The following is a 17,136-nucleotide window of genomic DNA, read 5'->3' as shown; positions in this document are numbered from 1 at the left end:
CACGTAAGCCCAGACATAGGAAAAACTCCAACCGTCGGTCACAAGCTGGATCAGGGAAAGACTCCACAAACAACAAAATCAGCTCACAAGAAAAAAAATTGCCAAAAAATTTACGAGTATTTCTGTTCAAAATCTATTCCAAGTAGAGTATTCAAAATCATAAGTATTACAGAAAACAATGATAGTAATTCATGATCCCATAGGAAACATTACCAGCTAAATACCAGCAGAATAATTTTTGTAAATTCGCCATGTCCCAGAAGCCATGCGTCCACGACCAGGGCACGAGCAAAAGAGAAGGTTGCGTATAGCAGGACAAGACAGGATTTGAGGGGAGGGGTTTTTCCAAGCAGCGGAGGGGGGTAGCCAGGGCGAATTCATCTGCTGCGCCACTGCCCCTGTTGACAGGCTGCTCCGCAAAACCTCGTCCCTGGGTTTGAGTTAACAGCATACCAGCCAGAATTTTCCCCTCAACTTCTGGGTTGGAGACATCAGTCGAATCAGAGGGATATTCATTGGAACACAAGGAGGGGAAAAACATGGTGGGTGAGGTGTTGGAGGGAGAGAGAGTTTGTGATAGGACTATAGTAAAACTTCTCACTCCAAAGTGCAATACTATGGACTTAGCACCGATTTCCCCTTGCTTGCCAAGGAGTAAGTATTCCTCCGCAGTAGTCCTATATAAGTCTTGGATTGCAGGTAGGCTGGTTTCGGGGCTGGTTTCGGTGCTGCTTTCGGATGCTGCTTTCCGGAGGCAGCATTTTCCGGAGGCAGGATTTTCCGGAGACAGGATTTTGCGAGACAGGGCCTTTTGCTACAGGGCCTTTGCGCGAAAAACCTTAGCGCGAAAAGTCCTTAGCGGGAGGAGTTCTGCGGATAAGTTCGAGGAATTTCTGGGGGGGGGGGGGTACCAGAAATTTTTTGGGGGGGGGGGACACTAAAAAATGCCACAACGATTAAATGAAAAGTGAAAATTTTCAAGTGCGCGAAAACGCGACGGCTAAGTATGAATGCTGGGAAAACCCCGTGTGATGCCATTCTGGTTCCTACTGTCACCGTGTGAAGTGACCTTGGGGCGAGGCTTTGAGCGCTGACACGATGCAGGCTAGCAGGTAGCGCTTCACTTGAATAAGGATTATTAATACCCAATCGAATGAAGGAAACTTTCCAACCTTAGGCAGTTTTAATAGGTGATTATTAAACATGTTTCCTTGAGCTCTGTGCCTCATGCATGCATTGGTAATCTTAGACGATGTAAAACTCCTATCTATGTACTCGTATAGAAACTAGGTCCCTGTGACATCACGTGGAGTGGCATCGCATGGGTGCCAATCTGGCCTTTTTCAAATGAGGTCAAAATTGACCATTGCCATTCGTCTAAACTGGGATTTCTAGAACCAAGTAATTTATATATTATGAATACACTAATGGTGGGTAATGAATCGCAATCAATGCCTTTCATTTTCTTTGATGAAGGAAGCTACCCTATTATAAAAAATCGATCACGACTCATGCATTTTTGAAAGCAAGGGAGGTCAAACAAGATATCCATGCTCCAGTAATCAGATATCTTGTTAGTAGGAATACTTCCCATGTGAAACAAAAGGCCTATGAAGGTGAGAAACTCTTCATATGTCAATTGTTTCCAATTCCTAATCCTTGCTGTCCAAGATTCATTTGTCTGCATAAGATGATTAGCGAACGCATTCGTCTGATCAACTACTGCGTGAACAAGGGTATCTAGAAAGAGGAGGCGGAAAAACCAATTGGGTCGTTGGAAGGGGGTGTAGTGGTGAGGCCTAGATATTCTTGGAAAGGGGTATTTTGACGGGTCACTGAAGTTCGAGACCACCGCATAGGATGTTCGGATGGAGAAGGACTGGCGGTAGGGTTAGAGGGCTTGGGGAAAGAATGGGACAATGGGGATGGGCCAGGAATTGGCATAACGGGATCAGACGTAGAAGACGGCAACGGAGTACCTGACTGTGAGGGTTCATCCTCCTCCCCACTCTCCTCTTCGCTAATGTGGAATTGCGAGTCGTCCAAGAACTCCGACTCCTCGCTCTCCTCCAGCAGCTCCTGCAATTCCTTCTCCGTGTAAACTCGCCGAGAGAAGACGGAGAGCTCAGCGGGCAATCCTTGTGTCCTCAACGTTGACGGCTGCGGGTCCTGATGCGAGGTCACCTGATCATCAGCAGAGGTGGATGCATCAGCAATTTCACCCAACGGCGTCGACTCCCGGTCAGCATGTGACAATGGCCGCTTTACACCTCGCTTGCGCACCATCTGCAATACGAACATACATTTTATATTTATGTAAAAATTCCGAAAAATAACAGGATCAAAATAACACTCACGGTAAAGCAGGCAAAAGATAAAATGCTCCAAATAGCTTCACTTTATCAATAACTTGAGCAATGATGTGACTAACTAATGTGAGCGGATATAAATTGATAATATCACAGTTATCAAATGAAAAAGAGCTGTTTTAGAAAGCCACTCTTTAGAATCACTTTTTCGCCGAGAACTGGGATACTACCTAAACAGTTATTTTTGTTATGTTATTATGCATGTTAATTTTTTATTTATGCATGCAGTACATACATATATCAACAGTGTCAATAATATATAAACAGTTATTTACGATATTATTATGCATGTTAATGTTTTTATTTATGCATGCAGTACATACATGTATCAACAATTTAAGGTATTAAAAACTTACACTTTTAATTAGGATGATTTTCTTCACTCTCCCAAAACTGCCGCTTCACTTATCCCCCGCTGCCGAATATCCCCTACTGCTGAGAAGTTGCACTGACAAACAAACAAAGAGTGCAAAAAAATTAGGGATATTTTACGTTGTAAAAATTTTATGCAATAACAGAGTCAAATTTGTATAAAAAGATAAACTAATATCACCACTTACTGCATCAGTTGGATGAAACTTTATACCACCGGACAATAAAATATTGAAAAATACAAGGCTCAATTAAAGGAAAAAAATTTAAATAAATATTTATATTCTCGCTATTCATTAAAAAAAAACTAAATATAAAATTTTAAAAATACCTAACTAAGTTCAAGATGCTAACTGCATATGAAACGTAACATAAAATTTGTCATATTCGTGCATAAATGAAAAGAAATAAAAATAATCCCATAAAAAATGGGAAAAATTAATAGAAATTGGCTTACCTTAGGATGAAAGAAAAACTTTTCTCCCGATGCTCTCAAGACAGATTGCTCAAAATGGTCTTCACAGTTGAGCTGCTAGATCCCTACTGAGCAAGTACGGGGTGCAAACGGTCATAAAAGACATGAACCGAGCTCTTAAAGAGGGCCGGAACCCTTGGGCCTATCACGGGATATCACATCATCAGCACCAGAGAATAACAACCAATGACGTGATATCACTCGAACTCAAGGTGATAAACACTATCGATCAGATGCATTGTATAAACGTTGGGATACAATTAAGTACGTAAGTTGGTATACAACTAAGTATGCAAGTTGGATGTCCATAATTCAATGGATATTCACTCAAAATTAAGTGAATATTCTCTTGGTAATTGTGTACCCACCACCAAATATGGATATGTATTCGCATACATATTTGGTGGGCCTGTAGGCGTCCACCAAACATATAAGATGAATGAATAATAAAAAAAGATGAATGAAGAACTTAAGTGAACATGTTCCTAAATCACCATTATTTGTGGAATCACTTATTGTGGACTTTTACCCACGGGATAATATTTGAAAATTCTTATATATTTTTATCATCTGTGGTGCTTTACTTTTTCCCTCAAAATTTCAGAGGAAACATTTTACTGAAAGTAATTTAATACTTTGAAATCAAACACAAACTTTGCATGTGTCACAGAGTTTATTCTTTTATAGAAACCCTCTTGTTTAAATTACATTTGTACATGTTTTTATGGGTGCAATATGCATTTTGAGTGTATTTTCTTAGCTTTTCAGATTGGAAAGATTCCCATAAATGCAAAGATGCTTTTGTGTTCAGAGGAAATGTTTTTGGAACGTCTTGATGGATTTCTTGTTAAATATCAGTTGAGTTCTTGTGATATTGAGAAACAGCAACTTGTATGTGAATGTATCCTCTCATCATTGAAGTATTTCTCTCCAAGATTATACCCTTATGGCTCCAGAGTTACTGGTTTGGCCTCCGAGGATAGTGATCTGGACTTATTTATCGATATCAGTGAGTTAACTGCCTTCCTTGCTCTATGTTTAGCGTATGAAATATATCTTATCATAGTAGATGTGAAATAATATAGTTATTTATTTTCAATTGCAGCAAAACCATGCCATTATGTTAACTCCAAATACCAAAGAACCACTCAAGAGCTTATCATTCATGATGCCGCAGAAGATATTATTAGTAGTGGTAACTTTAGAAACATAGTTCAAATACCACAGGCCAATGTTCCATTATTAAGTTGTGTTCACATCCATACTGGATTGAAGTGTGACCTGACGTTCCGCTATCCTCATCAAGTACAAAACACCAGTCTTATTCGAACCTTCCTATCCATAGACCATCGTGTGAGGCCCTTAATTCTACTCATAAGGTGAGTGTCTATTTTAAGGTTTTTGTTCAGTTAAAGACTGATGTCCATTATTCAAAACTTTCAGAATCCTGTAAATTGAAATTGTTCCTTGAAAAATCAAATTTGTTGGACTAAATACAGCCATGCAACTGATTAACAGAAGGTTTGAGAACTTGTAGTGACAAAATTGCAGGTCAAGAATAAAAATTTTTCCTAAAGAAAGATAATCTATATTACTCTATGAGAAATATTTTGAAGATCATTCTTGGTAAGTTTTTTCAAAAACCATTTGCCGAAAAAGTTTTATGGTCATATTTCAATGTCAACTTTTGTCCTTTTGTTGATGATTTTTAGACAGAATATATTAACTGGTGCTAATGAAATAAAGTATCAATATTTTCTCATTGTACAGGAGGAGGAACTTATTTTTACCTGTAATTTAATACTTGAGGGAGGTATGCTGAGGAAAAATTATCCATATACTCACAACCACCTCTTTTCTCATTACCCTTTTGTTTCGTAGCAAGAAAAATATCGTTGGTAAATCATTCACTTTTTTTTCTGTCTTAGCTAAGATTAGAGACCATATGAATAAAATCTTCAAACTTCATCATATCTATTGGCTATAAAGCCCACTTCCCTGTCGATTTCTGTAACAATAAAGTCTGTTCATTGTCTGTCAGTTGGCTGTTCGTTCCTTGTTCCCTGACCAAGAGAGAACAGGCAGGCGACTGTTCGCAGAATGTAAATTGGAACGCCTTGTCTGTTCCTTGTCTGTGTGAAAAGGGTTACTTGTCTGTTCCCTCCCTGTTAAGAAAGCAGCATTCTCTGTTCCTTACCTGTTGGACCACAGACAATGAACAGGCAGGGGACTGTGCGCTGTCAGTTCATTGCCTGTTTTCTTAGGTTGTTTGTTCCCTGTTCCTTGACCAAGAGAGAACAGGCAGGCGACTGTTCGTAGAATGTAAATTGGAACGCTTTGTCTGTTCCTTGTCTGTGACAATGTGGGAAGACTGTTATTTGTCTGTTCTCTCCCTATGCGCATACTTTGTTCCTTAACTGTTCGCTGTTGCTAAGTTGGACATAATAGACAAGAGATAATTTATGTTAAAATAGAATTAAAAGTTGAAATTCATTTGAATGATTGTAAGAAAAACTTTTATTGTGCTTTTCCACATATTCCATTAGTTATAAAAATCTTGAATAGTTGCAGAAAAGCAAGCTTTGTCATCATTAACAGAACAACCACTACACCAACAAATATTTCACATGCCTTCATCAAAGAAATATGTACCTACTTCCTTAAATTAATACAACTCGGATTCTGCACTATGTCAATATAATACGTGTGATTTTAAAAGAGAAACACGCCTTTAAAGAATATTTATGAACACGATGATTTCACTTCTCACAAACAAACCTACAAGAAAGACAGTCCTCTGACAATGTTTGTCGGTTCTTATTGGCGACGTAACGCACATATGCATAATACAAATACAATACAAATCTCAGTACTTGCTCAAAAACTTAAGAGACACAATAAATTATTAAATAAACACACTCAAGAACAAATATCACTTCACGACTTTCACTATCACTGAATGGATGCACGAATTACTTAATTCGTCACTGCGGGCATTTAGCACAGGTTAAATAATAATCAAATAAATAACTGTTTTCTCTGCAACCAACAACTTCACCACAACACAGTTGACCATGTGCTCGTAAACTGTCCGGATAACGGTATCGGTTATTGGTTATATCTTCTATAGGTAGGTAGCAGCACCACGCTATCTTTCCGTCCTTGTTGAGAACCTGTTCACTAGCTGTTCACTGTTCTCTGTTCGTACCCTGTACCGTGAAACGGACTATGAACCGGCCCTTGCCTGTTGACTGTCCGTTCACTGTTGTCTGTTCGTTCCCAGTCCGCTGAAACAACAGAGTACATACACTTTGGCTGAAACATACGGCCCCTGCCTGTAATTGGCGAAGTAAAGTATTTAACGTGCGTAAGCCGAGCAGATAGCTAATATAATTTGCGTGCTCACTTCAATAACCGTCATCCGTGGTTGATGGTAATCGTGATAATGAATTCAACCGTATATAATTACTGTTTAAGTAGATGATATTTTCTTTGGATTCAATCAAACTTCCTTGTACTCAATTAAATTTGGATTAATCCAAATTGTTGTCCAAATTCCGAAACTTAAAACAATTGTTCGTACGTTGTTCATTATCTGTTCTCAAAATCTCCAAAAGGTTCCAAACTGACAGCGAACAGGCATTAATTTTACGTAAATCGATAGGGTGTTTAGTGTTTGTTCACTGTTGTCTGTTCATTCCCTGTTCGGTGAAACATACTACCAACCGGCCCCTGCCTGTTAAAAGCTTGTTCACTATTGTTCCCGAAATGCTTGTTGCCTGCCTGTTAAGGAACAAGCTGCAAACAGAGTACAAACTGTTGGTAGGCTGTTCGTAAGTTGTTCCTACTTGTGAGTGACCCGAGATTGTTCGTTGGCTGTTTATACTCTGTTCACTAATCTCCAACAGGCTATCAACAGACTTCAAACGGACAGCGAACAGGCATTGTTGTTTCAGAAATCGACAGGGTTCCGACCACTCACTAACTCATACAAATTTTTGGGGTAAATGAGACGAGATACGACTAAAAGTCTTATGACGACCCCCTATAACATTGTCTCGCTTTTGCTTGTTGGGGGGACCTGGCCCTCTCAGACCCCCCTCAAAAGGCCTGCGGCCTCTTTTGGTCTTACAATTTTTATCTGCCGTTTGTTACTTCATAACTCGCTTCAGTATCGTTTATTTTTCAATTGGCTAGATTAGATATTAGCAATATTTTCACTTTCATAGGTTAAATGAGCATATGGTAGATAGGTTACAATATGAAAATGAATTTTTAGAGAAGAGCATTTTTTTGAGGGATTGAAAAAATAAAATTAATTTCTACGAGTCTGACAGTCTCTCTAAATTATTCACTTCAAATACAAAAAATGTTGAGCGCATGTTCCACTGTAACACTCATCATATACTTAATATCATAGCATAAATAATTTACGAAAGACAATGAACTACATTTTAATCGATAAAGCATTACATATATAGAGAGTAAATACTGCAAAAGTATAGGTAGAATTACCAATTTCTGATAGAATTCATCACAATTTGGATTCATATGGAGCATTGAATATTTGGGTTACTTTTACAAAACAAGTTTGATAAATGTAGTTCGATAAATACTATCACCTGGCATCCGTTATTTCGATAAAAACTACAAAGATCAAATGCATAATAAACCCAACGTAGCGTTGGCATGTGAATGAATTTTCACCGAGAGAAACATTGTTCTGATTGAAAATCATAAAATTATGAGTTTAATGTAGGTTTCCGAAAGATAAATTAAAAAAATGCGGAGAAGAAATGTGCCTGCATAAGGTATTGGACACAGGACCCTCACGAGTAATAACAGACTATTGACCAAGCTAATCAGTTGCCAAAATAATTAATATAAAAAATATGTTTAGTAATTATTGCTCACATTACTCGCAGATGCGCAAAGTGCAAATCCTTTGCATGAATTGGACCTAGTATGACGAATTATGATTGTGAATGATACCACTTTAGGAATAACTCTTATTAAAATTTTAATGAGTCGGGATAAACAAACATCTCCTTGCAGCTTTAATATCCAATATAATGCGCAACAAAATCATCTGGTGAGTAGCAGATGACAACTTTTGCTGAACAAGACATTATAAATGTCATGTTTTGGAAGATTTTAACATCTGAATAACTTAGTCATTCAATGAAACGTGATTTTCATAAGACTAATAATTGAATAAGAAATGCTTGTAATTGAACTTATCCTCCATATTCTAGTATTCACTGCCTTTGATGCACCTGCTCAGGGATAAAATTGAACATTAAAGTGGATATTAAAAGAAAAAAAAGGATGTAAACAAAAATAAAAATTTATCACCATTACAAATAATGAATCTGCTCTGAACCATAACAAATTATGAAAATGAAGCAGTCACCAACTGGACCAAGGTGGTGGCAGGAAGCTTCTATGAGGATGGGATTTCAAACTTAATTCTCGGTATACGAAGTGTAGTGAGGTCTCTGGAGATTACGTGTAAAATAATACATATTGTCAGCAACGTTTACTGCAAGTTTGAATTTTTTTCAATAAAAACTCAATTTAAAAAATAAAAATGGAAGTTATTTTCTGGACGACCCTCTTAAAAGAAAATGGGCAGATATAATGGCTACTGAATACCTAACTTACGTCATCGAAAGTCAGATCACACACTGAGGTCATGGTAAAGATAGCACTTACATTTGCAAATTTTTCGTTAACAGACATGCATAATAAATCTTCATTACATATAATTCTTTTGATGCAACACCTGCTTCTATATTTATTAACTTTTTTTGGCACCTTTCCGTGCATCACTGTAAATATGATGGCAATTGACTTTAATTAAAATAAAAAATAAAATATTTGCACAAAATTGGAATGAAAATTTACTGCCAACCTTGGTGTTATGAAGGATTTTTTTCTTTCCCTGAGGTCTTGATAAGAGAATTTTTTGTAGAAAAATAAAATATCCTAATATGCTAACATTATTAAAGCAGCATTATAAAATAAATACTTATGGAGCTCAAAAAACGAAGAGCTATCCCTCTATATAGCTCTTTAAAGTATACAAATAAAATAAGCAATAATGAGACAAAATACGAAAAACAGTTAACATGCAATGCAAATTTACGGTTTAAAAAAATGTGTATTTGACGTAATTTGGAGTCCGAAAAATGAAAACAATGAAAAAGATATAATGGGACATATAAACTACAATATTATAAGTATTTATTCCATAAATATTGATAAAAAATGATGACATATACCTACATGAACTGCAAAATATGGACTAAAAATAGAGGTAGGTTTCCGTACCATAACTTCCGTTCCATATCTGCTATTTACAAACAGTGCACAAGGTTTGAAAGAGGGAGGCTTTTTTAAGGCCATACACACGGTCGGAAGACTCTGTAGTGTATATGTATTAGTTATGTATGGAGGTGGAGAAGTGGGCTCCCGGCCTGACCAGTAGAGCATGTCAATTGACGTCCTCCATATCTTGGCTTGGACGGGACCACGTCAATTGATGTGCTCCATGCTGAATGTGTTAAATGCATATCCTTTGATTTCCTTATTCTCAAGATTTTACTTCTCTCTTGTTTTTCTTATCACATAAATTCCCTTTGCTCTATACATTGGATTAATGGAGATGTCTCATATATCTCTCAACGATAGATGGGAGCTGCATTCACTTTATAAGGACTGCTTTTCTGCTCCTCCATATTCTACCCCAATTAACTCATGTGCCTGGGTGCTACACAAAAACTTTCTTAAGTGGTCGACTGAATAAGCTAATAAAGCACACACACACACACACATTGAGGTTTGAATATTGATTAGTTGAAGCTAGTTCGTGTTTTATTTATTTCTATAATAAATAGTATTGCATTACACTCTTCCCTCTTTCTATCTGAGACAAGAAAAGGAATTCTAGGGCAATATTGAGTTTATTTTTGTTTCACGATGGCCAATTTTTATGGGTATAATAAATGTATTTGTCATTGTTCCAGTCATAATATTCAATGAATACATTATATACCGTATTTATATGAATATAGTCCCCCTTTTTTTCCTAAAATGCCCATGGAAAAAGTAAAGAGGGGACTATATTCAAGCAAAAATTCATTCAAGCATTCATATTTTTTAAATTTTTTCCCGTAACTGAGGCCTCAAAATTAGGGGAGGGGGGCTATATTCGGAGAAATACAGTATATGTAATTGAAATCTGTGTTGTGATTCACATAACTCTTATTTGTGTTCTGATGTAGAAATGTGGTTAACCAATGTTTTGAGCGTACATATTCAGTTATTGCTGAGATTTATGAGTAAATTATTTCTCTTTATTTTTCAGGCATTGGATCAAAGCACATCGTCTTAGTGGACAAGGAAAGTTTTCCAGCTATTCAATAAGTTTAATGTGCATATTCTACCTCCAACAAATACCCAACAAACCAGTCCTTCCCAGTGTTGCCCTATTGATGAAGTTTGCCAAAGACCAAGAGAGAGTCTTAATTGAAAACTGGGACTGTGGATTTAGTGAAGACATTTCTTTTATCCCTAAGTCGTGGAATGATTCATCATTATTTTTCTTAGTGAAAGGATTTTTTAAATATTATTCAGAATTTGATATGGCTAGTATGGTATTGTGTCCTTTCCTCGGGGTGGCAATACGAAAAAATCTTTTTCATCCTGGTATGGAGCATCATCTTCCCGCTGAATTTGAAAAGTACAAATCAAATCGTTCAAAAGGTTTGGCGGAATCCTTGAAAGTTGATCAATTATTATGTATTCAAGATCCGTTTGTCCACAACCATAATGTTGCCTTGCAAAATCGTTCTAATATTGTCGAGCACTTCAAAATTTTATGCCATATATATGCCAGTGAGCATCATAATCAGGAGATGCTAAGTGCCTTCCCTTCACCTGGTAACTAACATTTTAAGTGGAATTCAACAATACCAAAAAGTATTTATACATTCTGAATAGTTTGTGTAAGTCAGGCTGTGTGCTTGCCCACCATTTTTGGTGGGCAATTTCTCTATTTTATGACAGAAATTGGACTTAAAGACATGATTTTTTTGCATTTTTGTTAAACAAATTAGAATTAGGTGATGAAATTACTCTTCAAATAAATTTAAAATAATTTAAGTTTACCTTAAAAGATTATTCATGCTTCACATCAAATGCATGCAAGATTGTGGGAGAAAATTATAGTCTGGAGGAATCTAATCAAAAGCTATGCTTGCTGAAATTACTGGGTGATGCATTCAAATGAGTGCCTGAATATTTTTGCCCCTGTTGACTGTATTCTCTTCAGGTTTTTGGGACAACAGTTTCAACTGGCTTCCAGCAGGCATCATCAGCTCCTGAATGTTATGAAATACAGATCATTTCCTTATGCATTATGTCAGGTGCGTACTCATTGGCTGGATTGGAATTCAAACTCAACTGTTGGAAATGCTCAAATGTTGAATCTAATGGATAACTGTCTTCTATATTAAATTTTTCTGAGTTTTATGCTATTTTGATGGCTTCCCTTGTTAGCTGAAGGAAATTCTTATTTTTGCGGGTGATGAAAATTAATCACTGAAGGGGTTATGCGGTACTCCAGTAATTAACCTCTCTTCAATAAAGTAAACAAAAGTAAATTCGACCACATATATTGCGATGGTAAGCGATACACTTGCTCGATGTCTCTCACGCGCAATAGTCCTTCTCCGTTGCCATTTCGTCATCGTCTCTCTCTCGCGGTGTCTTCCTGGCACTAGGTTCCGCATACCCCTGGTGGCGGCAGCAGGGAGGTGGGACCTCAGGGTCCCAGGGCAACGACCTCAGCCAGGTGGCTGGCCTTGGTGACGGCGCTTGAAATTTAGAGCTCCGCCACTATCACCTTATCATTATAATTAATTATATGACCAAGATCTGAAAATGTGTGCCCTGGCTTTGGAAAGGCGAAAACTTTTCTTTTTGGTTACTCTTAGATGTTCTTCCAACCTACATATCAGGAATCTAGATGTTTCCCTGAGGTACAATTATCCACTGCTACACAAACAATTTTGAACACTCCTTTGTATGTATATGTCAAATGGGAGATGATCTTTTTCATTACAAAGGTCTACCCTTCTCCAGTAAATACATCTTCTCGCTTCTGAAATTCCAGAATCAAACTTACCAATAGGGTGGTTTCCTATCGTTTTTTTATTGCCTAAATCGAAAGGTTATTACTCATGGAGTATGCATTTCACGCTCTTAGATTTTCAAATGACGATATATATTTTTTGTGATTAACTGAAAAGAGAAATTTTCCAAGCGCGCGAAAATGCGACGGTTAAGTAGGAATGATGGGAAAAGTCGTGTGACGCATTTCTGGTTCCCGCTGCCGCCGAGTGAGGTGACCTTGAGGCGAGGCTTGAGCGCTGGTACGACGCAGGCTGCTAGCAGGTAGCACTTGGCTTAAATATGTATTATTACTACCATATGAAACGAAGGAAACTTTCCAACCTTAGACAGTTTTAATAGGTGATTATTAAGACATGTTTCCCTGAGCTCTGTGACTCATGCATGCATTGGTAATCTCAGACGATGTAAAACTCCTATCCTCTCGTGTAGAAACTAGGTCCCTGTGACGTCACGTGGAGTGGCATCGCATGGGCGCCAATCTAGCCTTTATCAAATGAGGTTAAAATTGACCATTGTCATTCATTTAAACTGGGATTTCTAAAACGAAATAATTTGTATTTTATGAAAACCCTAATGGTGGGTAACGAATAGCAATCAATGCATTTCGTTTTCATTGATGAAGGAAACTACCCTATTCTGTATCAAAACGTTCCTATTCCATTTCTGTTGCTCCGAAGCTCTTTTGTGCTATCTACTATGCTTTTTGGGATACATTAGAAGCCCTCCCCCCTTCATCAGGAAGAGAGGCGGAGATTGCCAAAGTTACTATGGGCTGCATCACAGAATGTATGAAGTATCTTCCTCAATAGACCTCATCTCCACTCTCAGAGATCAACCATTGTTTTTTTTTTTAAAGAAGTGTCATTTTATTGAAAATATGTGTTTAGAAAAGCCAAGAAATGCTAGTATATATTAACAGATTGAAGAATGGTTAGCAGTACAAATTTGTTTTTACAATCGGATCTTCCTTCCAATTTTCCACGGTAAGGAGTATTCAATGCATCTCCCTTTCAAAATTTGAGTACATATTTTTTTCCAGGCATTGGACTATTAAAAATAGCATTAGGAATTTTAGGCATCATCAATAATCAAAAAAGGGTAATAAAGTATGAAACACCTCAGATGAGACCTATGCATACTTCATTATTATTTTGAACTTAACACTGCAATTGTATAACCCATATTTACAGGATTTCACGACTTACCTATGTACATGTTTTAGCATCCACTAAAATATACAGTTTATTAAAATTTAATACAATTAATGGATAATATTCTATCGCAGTTGTCCCTGAAATTGTATGCTTAAGTTATGAACTTGACAGACAGTTAAGGAGAATACCCGTTTTATTGTCATCCTGATTACATCTGGGATATTTCTAGAGCACCTTGCACTCTTTCTTTTGCTTTCTTATTGTATAAACTGACAAATCCATTAAATCTTTTAATCAAATTCATTTGTGAAATAAGGGTTTCAGTATCCATGAAGTGTTAACAATTGACTAATTTTTGCTACATTGAGGCTTACAAACACTTCTTTCTCAACTAGAAATGTATTTTTCTCCTTTACAAAGTGCTGTACTCCTCTCTAGTTAGATCTATTTGTGAGTACTGTTCAGTCGTATGGTCACCTTACTTTGTCTCTCATATCAATATCATAGTGTCCTACCAATGCAAGTTTGTTCGTATGGTTTATAAAATGTTTCGATTATTTGATAAAGATCTTTATCAAATAATCGAAGCATTTTATAGTCGACTATAGCTATTCTGGTGTCTTGCCTATATGTATTTAATCTTTCGTCCATGTACAAGTGAAGGCAGTGCTCCAATATTATTTTTCTACTTAAGCTGTTAAATAACCTGGTTAATGCCCCTGCCTTGCTGAGTGAAATTCACATAAAAGTTCCCGATACCTTCACTGCAGAAACGCTTAACAATCGCCTACCGAATCAAAGTCACTCATCTTGTAGACCAGCATTACGAATCCGCTCAGCTGGCAGCAGCCGGAGCATAACCACTCACCTACAATTCTTCAAGCTTTGCAGGTGAGCATTTTTGCTCCGGCTACTACCAGCTGAGCGCATTCGTATTGTTGCGCTCCTAGATTAGGGGATTTGATTTGGTGGGTGATAGTTAAGTGTTTGTGTAGTGGAGGTATCATGCTATCTTATTTCACAAGATGTGACACTCCTTGTGATACTAGTTATCATTCACGCAATTACACTTACTTTTCCTCACTTGGGCAAATAATGCTTGATGGAAACTCATGTCACAACTTGGATCTATTTTTTGCTTATTTGCCTTCTGTTAGAAAGTTCCAGAGAGGCGTACCCAGGATCATAACTAGGGGGAGTCAAGCCGCATGGTCTAGGGGGAGGGGGCAAGCCAAGTTGTGACATTTTAGCATGGAAAAGGTGAATGAAACCAACATTTTAAGAAAATTATAACAGCACTTTATTATTTTATGAGATTATTTCCTTGAAAAAATAATTTTATTTTAGTTACATATCTTGTACTGATACATATGTATTATTTTTTTTGGTTTGAAGAAAATTTGTTGAATACTTTCGTTTCGATTCAGTAGGTACTGATTTTGCTTAAAGACTTTTGCGATATTTGTTTCTAGGGGGCGGGCAGCTGCCCCCCTTGCCCTTTGCTGGGTACGCCCAAGATACCAGATAGGATGCTTCCTGATACTTAATTTGCTATTGTTTATTTAAATGTGTGAATATTAATCAATAATTAGTTTTTGTCCTCCTATTGTGATTATTTTTTTGTATTTTATTGTTATTTTGAGATTTCATAATTTTTATAATACATATGTATTTGATTACCTTTGATATGATACCATCATTTTATAAAGATATTGCTTTGTAATTGGGCCTTGGCCCGTTGATAAATAAATATGAAAAATATTAAATAAATTATGTTTATTTTTATGTAGGTGTGGCTTCAAAGCTAGGTATTAGCATTTCTGTAAAACATTGCTCATGTGTAATACAAACTATTGATGGCTGGTTCACTTGTTTGGATATTAAAAGCATGAAAAAGCAGACAGTTTTGTTTGTATGAAATCCATTTTTTATTTGGTTATTATTACTTTGGAATATAACAAAAGAAATATTTGCTTTGCTTTCAGGAACAGAACAGTGGTTAGGATTGATTTCCCATTTTATTTTTGTAGTTACATATTTCTTTATTGAGTCAAATTTTGTTTACTACAATTTACTGCTAATTATCTCAAATATTATCCAGTGGTAATGAAAAAAGTGAATGGGGATTGTTTACATATTGTGAATGCTAACGTCAACCTACGAATACATACCATTAGGTATCTTCTAGTCAAAATATGCGGCATGTAAACTTGAAGACTCCATGTTTTACTGCATATTTCCTATGTCTTACCATCTGTCTGTGTTAACTTTTCACTTTCACTTCTTGATATTTTCATATTCAACTCTTCTTTCTTTACTTGTAACCCTCTTACAGTGATAGGTTACCAACCTAGCTTAGTTGAAACAGTATCCAGTATTACATTGAAAAATTTCATGTTTGATTTCCAGTGTATCATCGTGTATTTCTTCACTATGCTTAATCCATCTTTCACTTCACTTCTGTCCTTGTCATTTTGTGCTACATATATCCATTGCATACATAATTCTTGCATTTGTCTCACAGCATTAATGTCAATAAGCAATCAGTTTTTCGTATGAAATTGTGATTTTTACTGGTGAGGAGTATGTGTAGCATGCATGTAGTACATACATATATGTAGCATTCAGTAGGTACTATTTTCCTCAGTGAACAGCGTTAATGATCTTTTTATAAAAGGTAGATTTTATAAAGGACATACTAGAAACCTTATCTCAATAGAAATTAATTCCATTCAGAAAGGGCTCAAACTTCAATTTTCTTACTGACAGAAGGTATTCTGCCTTACCTTCGCAGTTTCACAGAAATCTTTGAGTAGAGGTAGGTAACTGATGTGAATGAAAAATTACATTTTAGTAAGTCAAAGAGTTTCAAAGAGCCAATTAGGTTTTAGATACTTGATTGCGTAATCCAGTGTCTCAGCTACTTTTTGGGTTGGTTTAGAGTATACAATTACAGCACACATTCCCGATTATCTGGGCTAATGATGGGTAGAGACCGCACGATTAATCGGAAAACATGTATAACCCGAACTTTCACTTTAATGTCTTGTATGTTATATAATTTACGTAAAACAAACAAATTATTTTTTTTGCAGTTATTCTGCTATTTTAGAGTGCTTCCCGGACTCATTGAGAGCTTTCTTTGCCAGTTCACTATCTTTTTAGCTGCGATAACATGGTTGTACTCGTATTAATAATACTCCTTGTAAGGCCTGGTTTTGAAAACCACGCATCCGTGGCTTCGTTATCACCGATACAGAAAAGTGGTTTTGCACAAATGCTTCAAAACCACTGCTCTACATCGGAAACCACACTATCAGGCACCACTACACGTAGTCGCCTCTCGCACAAGTTGCCCAGGTGGCAACTGCTGCGGGACGTGTATCCGTGATCACAGACTGCGGTCGTGTGTTGCAAGGCTTGGAAAACAGGAACACGGTGCCCCCTATGAATTCAGTGCAGGTAGTGCACAATCTCTTCAGTTTTACGAAGGAGATTCTAATGGAAATAATAAGCCCAGTGTATCATAGTGTTAATGTAGTAATTCTGGGGATTTTGCATCCGATTT

The 17,136-nt window shown here is 36.8% G+C and overlaps 1 protein-coding gene across 7 annotated transcripts in view; it reads left to right on the top strand.

Moving 5' to 3' along the window:
- The window catches only part of LOC124153480 (speckle targeted PIP5K1A-regulated poly(A) polymerase-like), a 41,330-nt gene extending 28,857 nt beyond the window's left edge, over window positions 1-12,473 (top strand). For all 7 annotated transcript variants that reach the window (XM_046526666.1, XM_046526665.1, XM_046526664.1 and 4 more), the window contains exons 7-9: window positions 3,977-4,225; window positions 4,322-4,595; window positions 10,586-12,473. In XM_046526666.1, the coding sequence (XP_046382622.1) occupies window positions 3,977-4,225; window positions 4,322-4,595; window positions 10,586-11,168 (1,106 nt within the window). In that variant the 3' untranslated portion in view covers window positions 11,169-12,473. The remainder of the gene's footprint in view (window positions 1-3,976; window positions 4,226-4,321; window positions 4,596-10,585) is intronic.
- The last annotated feature ends 4,663 nt before the right edge of the window (window positions 12,474-17,136 follow it).

The sequence above is a fragment of the Ischnura elegans genome, chromosome 2 (assembly GCF_921293095.1).
Source record: "Ischnura elegans chromosome 2, ioIscEleg1.1, whole genome shotgun sequence".
Classification (NCBI taxonomy): Eukaryota; Metazoa; Arthropoda; class Insecta; order Odonata; family Coenagrionidae; genus Ischnura; species Ischnura elegans.
The sequence above is the reverse complement of the archived record's forward strand: the minus strand, read 5'-3'. Positions and strand labels throughout refer to the sequence as shown.